This window comes from Engystomops pustulosus, chromosome 2 (genome assembly GCF_040894005.1).
Source record: "Engystomops pustulosus chromosome 2, aEngPut4.maternal, whole genome shotgun sequence".
In the NCBI taxonomy this organism is placed as follows: domain Eukaryota; kingdom Metazoa; phylum Chordata; class Amphibia; order Anura; family Leptodactylidae; genus Engystomops; species Engystomops pustulosus.
In genome coordinates this window covers 136,888,475-136,903,882 of record NC_092412.1, presented here as the reverse complement: position 1 = coordinate 136,903,882, position 15,408 = coordinate 136,888,475, and the positions used below count along the sequence as shown (strand labels likewise).

General features: G+C 41.9%; 1 protein-coding gene across 6 annotated transcripts in view; it reads left to right on the top strand.

The window, feature by feature from the left end:
• The window catches only part of KCNQ4 (potassium voltage-gated channel subfamily Q member 4), a 169,260-nt gene that overhangs the window by 95,695 nt on the left and 58,157 nt on the right, over positions 1–15,408 (top strand). For all 6 annotated transcript variants that reach the window (XM_072136634.1, XM_072136633.1, XM_072136632.1 and 3 more), the window contains exons 4-5: positions 12,075–12,250; positions 13,830–13,955. In XM_072136634.1, the coding sequence (XP_071992735.1) occupies positions 12,075–12,250; positions 13,830–13,955 (302 nt within the window). The remainder of the gene's footprint in view (positions 1–12,074; positions 12,251–13,829; positions 13,956–15,408) is intronic.

Genomic DNA, 15,408 nt, shown 5'->3' with positions numbered 1-15,408 from the left:
TATTCTTTTACATGATTCTATACATTCATTAGCTGTTTTTTTATTTTAATAAATTCTTAGAGTCATAAACTCTGTGGCTCTTCGGAAGTATAATTGTGGATTATTCTTTAAAATTAGTATATGAATGTTCACCTTTATCACAAATGTCTACCTGGGTCGGGCTGCTACACCTGGCGTTTGACTGGATTTTATCAGGCCTATCTGTTAACTCTGTTTGTGAGTATATTTTGATAAATATTTGTGGATACTTACCAGGACTATCTACACTAAATATAAACTGTCAGAGTTTGGGATCTGTGGACCCTCTGGACCACCGCAGGAGATGGTACTAACTGACACCTGCCACCAGGTCGTTCCACAGGAACCGGAGCACAGGAACACAGAGGGGCTTTAACTTCAGGAAATGGCTTGAAGATCCGGTGGGGAGTGATGAGAATAGCCGGATTATATGGCAACCCCGGAAGTGGCCAGAGTGCCCGCGCGGCCTACCTGGGAGAAGAGCAGGATCGTGGAGAGGTAAGAGCGGGCCAGGGACCGGAGCAGCGCCGCCACGGTGAGGGGCACCTGATTAGGAAAATCCCCATATATGGTAGTATATGGTAGGTATATGGTAGGATTGATCAAACAACCCAGGGTTAAAGTACCCCAGTAAAGATAAAAATAAAAAAAGGTTAAAAAAAAACTAAAAAAAATTCCATAAAAAATGATCAAAAGGTTGTACAGTCCTAAAAAAGTCGCACAAAAATGACATTGCCCCCAGCTCCTTACACCAAAGTTAAAAAAAGTTATTAGCGCCAGAAGATGCATTTTGAATTATTTTCCCACTTCCCAGTACACTATGAAGTGCAATTTGTTACGCAGAAAAAGAAACAAAGCTCTTTAAGTGTAAAAATAAAAAAGTTATAGATTTTTGAAGGTGGGGAGGGAAAAATGGAAATGAAAAAACAAAAAGGTCATTAAGGGGTTAAGGTGGTGACAGGTTCCAATAGGCTATGCTATGCTGATTTAAAAATGCCTTTGTCAGCATAACTGAATGATTTCATTAGTTTATATAACTTTAATTCACACTGGCTCCCTGCCAACAGCATGTGGTGAGTCTTCCTTCCTCCACACACATCTAGCTCTGTCAACCCTCCCCACTTCCTGTCATGTGCATTGAGCAGACAGGGGAGTGGGATGGTGGGGAAGAGAGGAAGAATGCATTAGGAGATGCAGGCACACACAGGCTGCAGCTGCCCCTTTCCTGGGATTCACCACACACTACTGACAGGGAGCCAGGTAATGTAAATCAAACTATGATAAACTGCTGAAATTATTCAGAATGCTGCAAAGGGTTAAAAGCAGCATAGCATAGGTTACTGGAACCTGCCACCAGGCAGGTGACAGGTGACATATACTCTTTAAGTTAATAATATTATCAAAAAGTAGTAATTAACTGTGAGATTTGCTGGTTTTAAAATGGTGATTCATTCTTATGGGAATTGGGTACTACCAAAAAAAGATAGAAACTACACCACACAGGCTGTTATGGAAAATAGTATATATTCCAGGAATTAATGGCAAATAACCAGAGAACATAAAGCAGAGCATTCCTAGAAAAATGTGCCCGTTTTGCTATTTTTTATGTACCTATAGGAGTTAAGGAAACAACATAGCTCAGTGTTATGTAAAATCCAGACTGTGGAGAATATCGGAATGTAATATTATGTCCATTATGTCATGTCAGGTCTCATTCAGAAAGCTGGAAACAATGACATGTGATTCAGCAGGGGGTTCAGTTTCAAAGGCCCCGAGTTAGAAAACACACATAGCCCCCTAGTTGGAAGCATGTTTTTTTCTGGAAAAACAGCTTTACTTCAAAGCAGTTCCTTCAGACAAACAATGGCTTTATTTCATGAGAGGTCGTGGATTTATGGTACATCCTATTAGGTACCAGTTATATTACCAATATCCGGGGAACTGGACAAACGCCCACCTTGGTCTCAGTCTGTACTAGGACCCTGAGGTGGATGTATACACAGAATTTCTAATGAAAACCAACCTTTGGTGAGGAGTTTCTAGGTTTAGAAGTTCCAGTTACCCTATCCAATGGAGGGGATACTAGAACCTTCCCAGGGGTGGCCAGGGTGTGCTCAAACAGGGAGTTAAATTCGCCTGTGAATCATGTGGCAGTGTTCTCTTCTGGGATTACGCCAAACATCGTGCTGGAGCCCATTAAACCCTCGCTATCCTCCCAGTGGCTGTGCAGCACTGGTTTTACTGGTAAATGACTTATGTATGTATATTAAATGTTGAAACTTACTGTACCATCACCTGTATTTGAACCCATGCATCCAGGGGGTGAACACATTATTAGGCCTCATGCACAAGAAGGTATGGGTTTCATCAGGGGTCGCACAAACATTTTTCCAAAAGGGTAATAATACTCCTATCACCATTTTGAATTTTCAGTAATACAAATATATAACTCCTAGTTGTATACATTGTTAACAGCCAGCCCCAAACCTCCCCACACTGAGCAGGTTGGGGTTGCCCCCTCTAAATCTATTTAATTTATTTTTGGGGGGTTGAGGGCATAACACTTTTTTAAAATTTTACACTGTTTATTTTTTACTAAAGTGTATCGGAAGATAGTTCTTCCCAAAAACATATGCCTTCTGACTAGTGATGAGCGAGTATACTCGTCCGAGCTTAATGCTCGGTCGAGTATTAGCATACTCGGACCGGCTCGTTGCTCGGACGAGTATTTGCCCTGCTCGATAACGAGCATTTAATTTAAAAAAAAAAAAAGTAAAGAACAGTAAAAAAATACAATTAAAACATTTAATTTAATCATTTCATTGAAGAACACAGTGAAAGAACACTGTGCAGAATAGATTGCAGATGTTCGCGAACATCTGCGATCTGTTCCGGAGACACGCGTACAGAACGGTGTTCTCCGCAATAGTATTCGAAGAACAATATGTGTAGAGAACAACTTGCAGATGTTGTCAAACATCTGCAAGTTGTTCTTCACACATATTGTTCTTCAAATACTATTGCGGAGAACACCGTTCTGCAAGCGTGTCTCCGGGACATCTGCGATCTGCTCCGGAGACACGGTGTTCTCCGCAATAGTATTCGAAGAACAATATGTGTAGAGAACAACTTGCAGATGTTGTCAAACATCTGCAAGTTGTTCTTCACACATATTGTTCTTCAAATACTATTGCACCGTGCAAGCGTGTCTCCGGAACATCTGCGATCTGCTCCGGAGACACGCGTGCAGAACGGTGTTCTCCGCAATAGTATTTGAAGAACAATATGTGTGAAGAACAACTTGCAGATGTTTGACAACATCTGCAAGTTGTTCTCTACACGCAGATGTTCCGGAGACACGCTTGCACGGTGCAATAGTATTTGAAGAACAATATGTGTGAAGAACAACTTGCAGATGTTTGACAACATCTGCAAGTTGTTCTCTACACATATTGTTCTTCGAATACTATTGCGGAGAACACCGTGTCTCCGGAGCAGATCGCAGATGTCCCGGAGACACGCTTGCAGAACGGTGTTCTCCGCAATAGTATTTGAAGAACAATATGTGTGAAGAACAACTTGCAGATGTTTCCAAACATCTGCAAGTTGTTCTTCACACATATTGTTCTTCAAATACTATTGCAGAGAACATCGTTCTGCACGCGTGTCTCCGGAACAGATCGCAGATGTTCGCGAACATCTGCAATCTGTTCTGCACTGTGTTCTTTCACAGTGCTCGTTCAGTTTTTAATTTTACGAAAAAATGCTCGGGTCTCCCATTGATTTCAATGGGGCTCGTTACTCGAAACGAGCACTCGAGCATCGGGAAATGTTCGGCTCGAGTAACGAGTACCCGAGCATTTTAATGCTCGCTCATCTCTACTTCTGACCAATGCACTTGCATTCACTAACTAGCAAGATGTGTTTAGCCGCGATAAAGTTGCTACTTAATGAGCACAACTGTTTTGGTTCAGGGAAGATTTTTTATCAATAGAATGAGTTTCAATACAATGTGCACACATTTGGGTCTTTGGTGTATTTATTTATTTTATCCCTTACTTGAAATGCCTGGATCATTGTACAAGCCCTGTCATCTCCTGTGTCTCCTCCTCATCATAAATTGTAAGCTCTTGTGACCATTGTACAAGCACTGTCATCTCCTGTGTCCCCTCCTCATAGGTTGTAAGCTCTTGTGACCATTGGACAAGCACTGTCACCTGTGTCCCCTCCTCCTCATAGATTGTAAGCTCTTGTGACCATTGGACAAGCACTGTCACCTCTTGTGTCCTCCTTCTTATAGATTGTTAGCTCTTGTGACCATTGTACAAGCACTGTCACCTCCTGTGCCCCCCCTTCCTCATAGATTGTAAGCTCTTGTGACCATTGTACAAGCACTGTCACCTCCTGTGTACTCTCCTCCTCATAGATTTTAAGCTCTTGCGACCGTTGTACATGCACTGTCAGATGCAGCTTCCATGTCTGGACACTGCTACATCCCAGCCTGCACCCACTACCAGGCTGGTGAATCTATTCCTGAGGATCACTCTCCATGACCACTCCAGTAATCCAGACTCTCCAGTAATCCGACATCTGTACAAGATCGTTTGGCCCGTTGCCTGCAGTTGCTCTAATAAAGAACCACGAGTTATTTTGCACAACATTGGGTCCGTCTGTTCCCTGGATACGGCTGTAACACCAAGGTCGCTCCATCCATTGCCCAGGGACTCATATTACAGACACCCAAGGGGTTGCCCCAGGAAGAATCAGTACATCAGCCTCTCCCTCCATCTTTTGCACACACCAACTGCTGGAGACCTGCCAGGATGTCGGACAGCCCTCCGGTCCCAATACCAAGCTCCGTGACATCAGCGTGCCCTAGGCCACAACCTCCAGCCACTCCGGTATTGTGGGCCCCAGCTGCCTCCAGGCCCCAAGAAAAGGCTAGGTCCCAGGGGGGATGTTGCACACGGGACACAGATCAGCTTGGAGAAGACAGTGACGGTAGCAGTGAGTGCTCAGGGGGCGTGGCTTCAGCTTCCCTTCTGCCGGCAGAAGCAGAGACGTCTCTGCAGTGTAGTGGGTCGGAGTACACGTGACTGATCTGTGCGCTCTGCTGTCCGCACTGCTCCATACAGACTAGCTGGCGGCAGCTGCACATCACTACTGCCGAGAGCCAGAGCTTTTACAAGAAAATATCACACGGCTGTATGTTCACCGAGGCAACGGCCTAGGCGAGCTCATGTTTGTGTGCATGAGGCCGTAAACTGAGTTTACGCAACTCCTAGGGCAGTGATGGCGAACCTTTTAGAGGCCGAGTGCCCAATCTGCAATCCAAAACCATGCTTTTTCATTGCGAGGTGCCAACCAAAAATTAAAGCAGTAACTTATTGCTCCCTGTTCAACAACTTTCAATCATATTGGCCTCCTGAGGACAGCAACACAGTAGAAAGATGGGAAATTGTCATCATTTTAGCTTCTTTCCTGTTTCCCTCTGTACACAGAGAAACGTGGAGACAGCAGGAGGTCCTCCAAAGATAATTCGGCCCTGTCTATTCATTCTCCCTCTTCCTACAGTCCCAAGTAGCGAAGTTAGTATCAAAATATGACTGAAAGCAGCATCTTTAAAGTTGCTTGGAACTGCAGGAAGATTTTTTGAGTCTTGTCTAGTGTGCTGGGGCGATGGCCTGGGTGCCCACAAAAAGGACCCTGAGTGCCGCCTCTGGCACCCGTGCCATAGGTTCGCCACCACTGTCCTAGGGGCTGCAGAACGCCACATTGACCAACACTGACTATCTACTTTTGTAAGAGGGGAAAAGGATCTGCGTTAAACCATATCAGAGCTTTGTTTTAGAGATGGGTGGGAACCCAGATCTTGGACCTGCATCGATCTGACAGATGAGCGGTGGATTAGACTGGGGATTTCTTTTCTCTTAATGTGTAATCCACAGATCAATCTGTCTTGAAATTTTCAATGTATAACGTGTATTATTATTTTGCAATATTTTTTATTTTGCAACATATAGCTGAAAAATCTGCTGTTTACATTTCCTTTCTATATTTGAACCGACTTGCATAATCAATAAATTGTTTTTACACAAAAACAAATTTGTGCTGTGTATTTAGTCCTTTTAACTTGGAAGTGACATGTAAGATGAAATAGGCATCGTTTGTCCCCAAAGGGCTGTTCACATGATCTCACACACCTTTAATATGCTGAAAGCAGCACTTTTACTTTATTGTGTTTGGCGTTTTAAGAATTGTGGAGAACTGAACAAATACAGTATTTTCACATTCACTGACTCTGTCTTTTTATTCTGTATAAAGTCAATATTTGTATGGGATGAATAGACTTAACTTGCTGCATTTTACAATTAATCGCTTTGATAAATCACATAGAAAAACATGATATTACCCTACAAAGAAACAATGTTATCAAGATATTAGTATCACATGCTTCGCGACCATCAGTACATAGGCATAAATCAAGTAGCAATTCATTAGATTCACAAGTTAAAGTGTATTTCCTAATAGTGTCATTCTGGTGTAGCATAAATCCAGAAGTCTACTGACTATGCCATCTTGTTTGTATTGTGGATATTGCATTTCTTGATGTCTTTGACATCGTCTTTCCTCTGATCCAGCAGTGTGTTAATATGTTTTATAGCTGAAAATCACATCCATCTGCTGTTGGAGGAGGGGCATATACCATTCCACCAGTTGAATGGATTAATGCATGAAGTTTTGTGGAGGAAATAGATTCAAAGACAATGGAAACACATCACTGTTCCTATCTTGAATCTCCTTGTATATCTGTCCTTGACATATAAAGAATAACTGATTTTACCAAATTATTATTTGTGATTCCCCATTTAAAAACAAACAGAACAATTCCCATATTGCCCAAGGTAATTTAGCATTAAATCCATTTAGTTTCCCAAAGGTAAATCCACTGAACACTGCACAGTGCACATACATGATGTATATGGTGACAAGCCTGGCAGCTTCCATCACATGGAGGAGCAGGGAACATGCAATAAGTGAAAGAAATCATAAGTAAACCAGTTACAAGTCTACAGGCTGTGCTGTGTGAGCACAAAGGGTTAATACCTCGTCTGCACAGAGCTGATACTGCCGATGACAAGGTGGGGGAAGGGAGCAGCATGAGGTGCAGAGACAGAAAAAGTTCTGTACAATAACAGACTGGGATGGAGGGACTGATAGGGAACAAGGGATATCTTGTACCTCACAATGCTGTGCAGGAGACATCTGTATCCACAGTCCTGAACACATCCACCTCTGCTACATACACAGGGAGAGCCCTGTCACATACCCTCCTCTGTGAGCAAGGAGCTGTAGCCCCTCCCCTCCCAGGAGTCTGTAGAGTTTGTTTATACCATGAACTCCGGGCTTGTCAGTAGAGAAAGCAGCTAGTGCAGAACTGAGATAGCAAAGAAACTGATGGATATAGGTAACAAAGATAATAGGCAAAGTTGTTTTAAGAGCTATTGATTTGTAGAAAAAAAACTTTACAGTTACTGTTTCAGTTAATAATATTATTAAAAAAATTATATTGCATAGTATTACAACTCATACAATTTCTTATAAGTTATCTGCAACAGTGTCCAGCCATTAGCTGTTGTTGGTGGGCTAGTTTTATCAACATTTAGTATTTCTAACAGCAGCCTTTAAGTAGAATTTCACATGGCTGAAATTAGCCTGAGAAACGAATTGGCCTTTGTCATTAACTCCTTCCCGCACCTTGACATTGAAGGTTGCAGTTTCTAAAATGGCATGATTCATGGTGTTTTACCGCTATTTAGGCCTCCCAATGTCACTTAAAGCTAAACAGGTGCCTCTAATTAAGGGTTTTGGCGATTTTCATAAAAATGAGAAAAATTGCACCCACAATTATGAACCTAACAATCTAAAAAAGAGAGAGGATGCATAAAAAGCCACGCCGATATAAAGCAGAAATATGGGAAATGTTAGTTATAAAGTTACTTGGATTCTAGGACTATCTGCCTGAAAAGCAGAACATTTTGAACTTTGAAAATGAACAATTTTTAGAAATTTTTGCCAAATTTTTTTGTGTTTTTTTTCATAACTAAACACAAAAGATTTCATCAAAATTTTTCTATTGCTATGTAGTAGAATGTGTGACGAGAAAACAATCTCAAAATCCCCTGGATATGGTAAAGCATTACAAATTTATAATGTCTATAACCTTTATAACCTATAACGACACAGGGCAAATTTAAAAAATTAGGCCTGGTCCTAAAGCCCTAAAATGGTTTAGACACAAAGGGGTTAAGGAGAACTGAGGTAGAGACAATTTTCAGGCTTGCAATGTGGCCTCTAACATAGAAACCTAAAAGAATTTTTTTATTCTCAAGCTTACTCTGCGTCAGTGCTGTCAGAAACAATTTTTTTTACTAGTTGCAAGTCTTCTGGATAATGCAGCAGATTTGTAGAGAAACACTAGAAACACAGGCTCTTGAATGTGTGTGTGACCTATATAAATCTGCAGGTGTTAGTGAGGACATGCATATTTAATGAGAAGTTACAGTTGAGATGTTCATGTATGATGCATGAAGGTAAAAGCAGGTGCCAATCTATTGAGCAGAACTATTTGATATGGTGTTTATATGTCTGCCTGAAGTTTCGTTAATACTGTAGATAAGTATGTATGAAGAGAAGAACAGCTATACTGTTAAAGGACACCTGCCATCAGGTATCTTTCACTATTTCTGTCACCTCTACCTGTTGGAGAAGCCCACAAGGATTCCATCCCAGCCTTTATCTAGTCAATTCATACACTAATCATTCTAAAATCATCTTTTCTTTAGTATGTAAATGTGGGTGTGCACATGGAGAGAGAAAGTGATGTCACCCCTGCCCCCTGTCTGTGTGTAATGTATAGAAAAGCATTGCTAGTGTCTGTGCTTTACCTGCTGCCATACACATGTGTGAGACACAGACATCAGCTACACAAATACCTGACACTTTTTGCTATAAAATGGCCGCATCCTGGAGCAGTTGTATCTTTCAAACGCAGGCTGCAGGGGGGTGGCTGCCAGCACTAGGAAGCACATAGAGGAGCCAGTAGGATGGTCACATCATTATACAGGCTGTCAGTCATGTGTATAGGAGTATCACATACACACAGGTTGAAGGGGGTGCCAGGACCAGGAAGTACATAGATGAGCCAGCACCAGGAGTGTCACATCATTATAGTGGCTGTCAGTCATGTGTATAGGAGTATCTCATACACACAGGTGGCAGGGGGCGCCAGCACCAGGAAGTACATAGAGGCCTCCAGCACCAGGAGTGTCACATCATTATACAGGCTGTCAGTCATGTGTATAGGAGTATCTCATACACACAGGCTGCAGGGGGCACCTTCACCAGGAAGCACATAGAGGCCGCCAGCACCAGGAGTGTCACATCATTATACAGGCTGTCAGTCATGTGTATAGGATTATCTCATACACACAGGCTGAAGGGGGCGCCAGCACCAGGAAGCACATAGAAGAGCCAGTAGCAGGAGTGGTACATCATTATACAGGCTGTCAGTTATGTGTATAGGAGTATCTCATACACACACAGGCTGTGGGGGGCACCAGCACCAGGAAGTACATAGAGGAGCCAGCACAAGGAGTGTCACATCATTATACAGGCTGTCAGACATGTGTTTAGGAGTATACACACAGGCTGCAGAGGATGTGGCTGCCACCACTAGGAAGCAGATAGAGGAGTCAGCACCAGGAGTGTCACATCATTATACAGGTTGTCAGTCATGTGTATAGGAGTATCCCATACAAACAGGCTGTAGGGGGCGCCAGCACTAGAAAGTACATAGAGGAGCCAGAAACAGGAGTGTCACATCATTATACAGGATGTCAGTCATGTGTATAGGAGTATACACACACAGGCTGCAGGGGATGTGCTCGCCACCATTTGAAACAGATAGAGGAGTCAGCACCAGAAGTGTCACATCATTATACTGGATGCAGTCAAGCACTGGGGGTAGTGGCTGTGCCCTTCCACTCATGAATAAGCTGGACAGCTCAATATGATAATGACTCATTGGACATTTCTCAGGTCATTTGCATACAACTTTAGTACCTGATTGCTTAAGTTTACAGGCATGTAGAGGGACAATGACGGGATTAGAACAATCCTTTCTAATGGCAGTTCATGAAAATATATTTAAAGAAAATCAACCACTCATAATTACAAAAGAAGGGTACAAATACTCAACTCAGCTGCTCCGTCCATCTCTAAGCTTGCCACGCAAGCGTCTACCGTCTTCATAAACTTTGGACCAATACCAACTATAGCAGTCACTGCAGCAATATAGCACTACTTGATGTGGTCAAATGCAAAAAGATGTTATCAACCATAGTTCTTCCTCCAATCAAATATGATAGATGAAATGTGGTATGAATTGGGACAGTCAATTGGGCAATATAATCTGAAAGTGTATTTAAAGCTTGGAAGAATTTTTTTTATTGCAGAATAATTTCAGAATAATGCAGGTGATAACAGGCAATATACCCGTATATACTCGAGTATAAGCCGATCCGAGTATAAGCCGAGGCACCCAATTTTAACACAAAAAACTGGGAAAACCTATTGACTCAAGTATAAGCCGAGGGTGGAAAATGCATTGTCTCAGCCTGCCAGTATATAGCCAGCCAGCCCCCTATAGTATATAGCCTGCCAGCCCCTGTAGTATACAGCCTGCCAGCCTCTGTAGTATATAGCCTGCCATCCCCCTGTAGTATATAGCCTGCCAGTCCCTAGTATATAGCCAGCCAGCCCTTGTAGTATACAGTCTTCCAGCCCCCTGAAATATATAGCCTGCCAGCCCCTGTAATATACAGCTTTCCAGCCCTGTAGTAAAAAAAAAAAAATAACACTGTACTTACCTTTCTGACGTCCCCCATAGGTCCAGTTCTGCTTCCAATGCCACCTCGGGTTCATCAGTGTTCTTCGGCTCCTCTTCAGGACATTCTACTCCTCTTTGGGTCTTCACGCTCGGCTGACACACAAAATGACGTCAGCCCCTTGGCGACATCATTGTTTGTGGGCCACCGGCATTGCGAGGGGACCCGAAAAGGAGTGGAACTTCCCGAAGAGGAGCGAAAGAACCCAAAGAGGATCCGAAGGACCCGAGACAGCACTTGAGCATCGGAAGCAGAAGAGGACGGGGGATATTGGAAAGGTGAGTACAGTGTTAATTTTTTTATAGACTTGAGTATAAGCCGAGTTAGGGTTTTTAGCAAAAATTTTGTGCTGAAAAACTCGGCTTATACTCAAGTATATACGGTACTTATTTAAATAAAGAGTTTTCCTGTGCCTTTTCTGCCTTCTTTCTCTTGCAATGAGCAGTGTATCTGAAGTCCTGTACATAGCATAGAGATAAGGACAGGGGGCTAAAGACTCTTTCCATACCTCAAGAATATTTCACTTGATGATTTAGCTCAGTTAGTTAATTAATAAGAAAACTGATTTACACAAACTGAGTAGTGAGGACGAAAGGCAGAGGAAAAAGGACACACCAGCAGATTTTATTAATAAAGTATTTTACAAAGTTTACTATTATCATCTGCTGTACTGATGCTATTTTATTTAAAGGTTTAGTTTAAAGCTTCCATTTAATAATGCTATTGTGAAATAGGAATATATTAAAAGAGTGGACAAGGGAGTCAGACTATTTAATCATTTTAAATTGATCATAGGAATTGAATATATCGCTGCATTGAGCTTTTTGTGACAACTTCTTTCTTGAAGAAGTTGGTCTTCATTTTTGGATTTTTTCAGTCAACCTGGTTACACAGAAGTTTAATAGACAGCTAATCTTTTTAATGACTGTTTCATTGTTGATGGTTTTAAGCCACTGTATAGCTCTGTCTTTTGATTGCTAGACATTATCATCAGCTGATTTATAGATTTGTTAAAAGCATTTCATCATTATGTAGGAAACAGCAAGTGTGTCTCTTAGGTAATGTGAGCTCAATTTCCTAAATCATTTGTTTATTTTCTTTTTGTAGATTTCATAGTCTTAATAGCATCGCTGGCAGTCATTGCTGCTGGAACACAAGGCAACATCTTTGCAACTTCTGCCCTGCGCAGCATGAGATTTCTGCAAATCTTACGTATGGTGCGTATGGACCGAAGAGGAGGTACCTGGAAATTGTTGGGCTCAGTAGTGTATGCTCACAGTAAGGTAAGGGACTGATAATAATGAAGTTGTATAGCAATTTGTGATATTACGGTCAACAACATAAGTAGATAAGTTACTTGACTTTGCAGTATAACTTTTTTATGATATCATTTTGCTAAATATTATCAGATTCAGGTTCAGAATGGCTGCATCTAATCTGGTGCATCTTTATAGGAAACATTTAAGCATAAACTAGGGGCAGCAGTTATTCATACAGGATCCGAGACTGTGGAAATCTTATATTTGTTAACCATGGCCTGCTTCTCTCTAAAAACAACTTAAATTAAAAAAATATGCTAGTGATCTCTGTGCTGTAGCTTTACAAGCTGTTACACTGTTTCCCCTGGCTTCAACAGCACTTCTCCCTCCCTCTGCCTGCTGTATTCTCATAGCAGCTTAGTAAATTTCTGCACACAGCAAGAGGGGAATTGTTCTGCACACTGTAACAGCCTGTGAAGCTGCAGCAAGAAATGGCTCTAGTAAAACCCCTTTCTAGTTCATTAGCATGTTTTTCTAAGTTGATTTTAGAAGAAAGGAGGCCATGGATAACAGATGTAAGAAGATTACCACAGTCAGTGCCTGGATCTATGAGTAAGTGTCCCCGGTTTATCATGCTTTATTTTGAAGGTAGATTTCTTTTAAATTAGCATAGTCTTCAGCAACATTGCCTTAAAAATGATCACGTTAATGCCTCTACATGTGTCATAGACGCATGTAGAGACAAATTTACTCCTCCCTCTCTCAGTCCAGGCCGTGCTGCAGACACTACATTACTGCAGCTGATGGCCCCAAGGGATGGTCATGTGCCTGGAGCCCAGTAATTGTGTACATACCAATGATGCTCCGGTCACATGACCTAACACTAAGTCTGCCGGGATTGAGCCATGCGCTGCTGGAGCTGTGCCTCACCCTCTCCTGCAGCAGCCGACTGTGTGAGGATGGAGGAGGGGCTGAAGCTCATGTCGGCCAGGATCCAGCACAGAGAGCCGACACTGAGCTTCCTGTGCAGCCTCTGTACAGACCCCTCCACTGATATCCTGAGGGATTTGGGATCTATTTAGAAGATTTCTATCTCCAACCCCAGGCTGTAAGTGTATTGCATGTGTTTATGTGTGTGCAGTGTATGTATTGCATGTGTTTATGTGTGTGCAGTATATGTATTGCATGTGTTTATGTGTGTGCAGTATATGCATTGCATGTGTTTATGTGTGGGCAGTATATACATTGTATGTGTTTATGTGTGTGGAGTAAAGTCTGAAACTGGTGTTGGCCCGGCACACACTGTAGGGAATCTGGTGGCGACATCAGCTACGGGCCACTCTGTGTGTGTGGGGGGTAGTGGTAGGCGTCAGCCACGGCCCGCTCTGTGGGGGGTTGGGCCAACGTCAGGCACGGCCCACTGGCAGGTCTGGAGCTTGCATCAGCCCTGTCGCACACTGTGGGGGAAGTCATTGTGTGAAGAAGAACACAATCCAGTAAATTTTCAATTAGGAACACATGAAAATATTTGTGTTTAGTAGCGTCCATAGTATTTTATGAGCCTCTGAAACACTTGTTCTTGTTTGAATCTGTTCTTCTGCAGGAGCTGATCACTGCATGGTACATTGGTTTTCTGGTGCTAATTTTTGCCTCCTTTCTGGTATACCTGGCAGAAAAAGATGCAAATACTGAATTTTCAACATATGCGGACTCACTGTGGTGGGGGACAGTAAGTAAAACTATTACTCTTTTAAAAAAAAGATCTTCCATGTGCAGAAGAAGGTATAGGGTTTTAATATTTAGTACTTTAGTTTTTCTTTTAAGACTCATTGTGGGTTATTTATCTTATCTTTGTTTGTTTTGGGTAGTTTTTAACTGTCCTTTTTCTGTCTGCTTCTTTGGTTATTTATCAATCTCACTTTTTTCTTGTGTTAAATGTTTTTTTATTTCAGATCTCTTTTTGAAAAAAATTGTTACAAATGTCTCAAAAATGTCTTAAGTCATTTCTTTACATCTTCTAAGTTATCCTTTACTATGGTTTTTTCTGGAGGTTTTTACGCAAAAAATGTTTTAATCAATTTGAAATGATAAATGTCATTTGCCACATTTAGCACATCTGGAATAGATTATTTACCTAAATCAAGTCTTGTTTTGCTGCACATACAGTTACTGTATTATGCAGTTTTTTTCAAGGTTTTTTCAAATCTTTATAAGGGTGTAACAACCCTTATAAAAGGACACATGAGCAATAATGTCAGTTTTCTTTGCTTCAGCTTGCAGAGGCACATGCCACTGATTTCTCAGATGGAAATTCTGCAATGTTTTTGACCCAGTGGTCCCACTAAACCCGGTTATGTTAAACAGCCTTTAGAGAGCGTTCTAGTTCTATATAACATTCCAATATCTTAGTTTTTTTTACCTCCAGAATCTTAAATCTCATTCCTTTGGCACACTTAGGATATACTCACCATTAATACACAATCACAACACTTCTTGAAAAACATTACCAGCCCTTTTTCATAACCACTTCTCCAATTATTATACATCATGTACCATATTTTTCACACAATACAAGGCTCCTTACTATTAGATGCACCACAGATTTACCGTAGTCACAACAAACAAGAGCTTCATTCACACGACTGTTCAAAAATGGCCATATATACGGGTGTATATACGTCCAGAATACGTTCCATTCATTCCTATGGGAGATGGGGTCATACAAAGAATGGCCGTATTTGTCACCGTACCGTACCTTATGTCAGCCGTATAAAAAGAAAGAGCATGTCCTAGTTTTTCACATTCTAGCGTCCGTATGCCCCATTGAAGTCCATGGGAACATATAAAATACTGGTGTCATACAATGTAGCCACCGTATGCTGCCGTATATACGTTCTGTATCTAGGAATACCAATGGGAGGGGAGGACTGTCCTGTGAGTCAGAAGCAGCATGGCTTATGTGAAGATGGAGAGGCTTCTGGCTCTGGTGCAAGCGCACCCAATCCAAGGGGTAAGCAGATGGAAGGCTTCAACGACCATGCCCTCAAGCACAAAAAGTGGGAGGAGATAACAGCAATAATTTTGCCGGACGAAGGATCTACCAGCAATACCAAGGAACGTGCTTCTCTTGGTGAGTGTTAATTGCCCTACCCTGCAGCCATGTGCATACCACACCCCTGCGG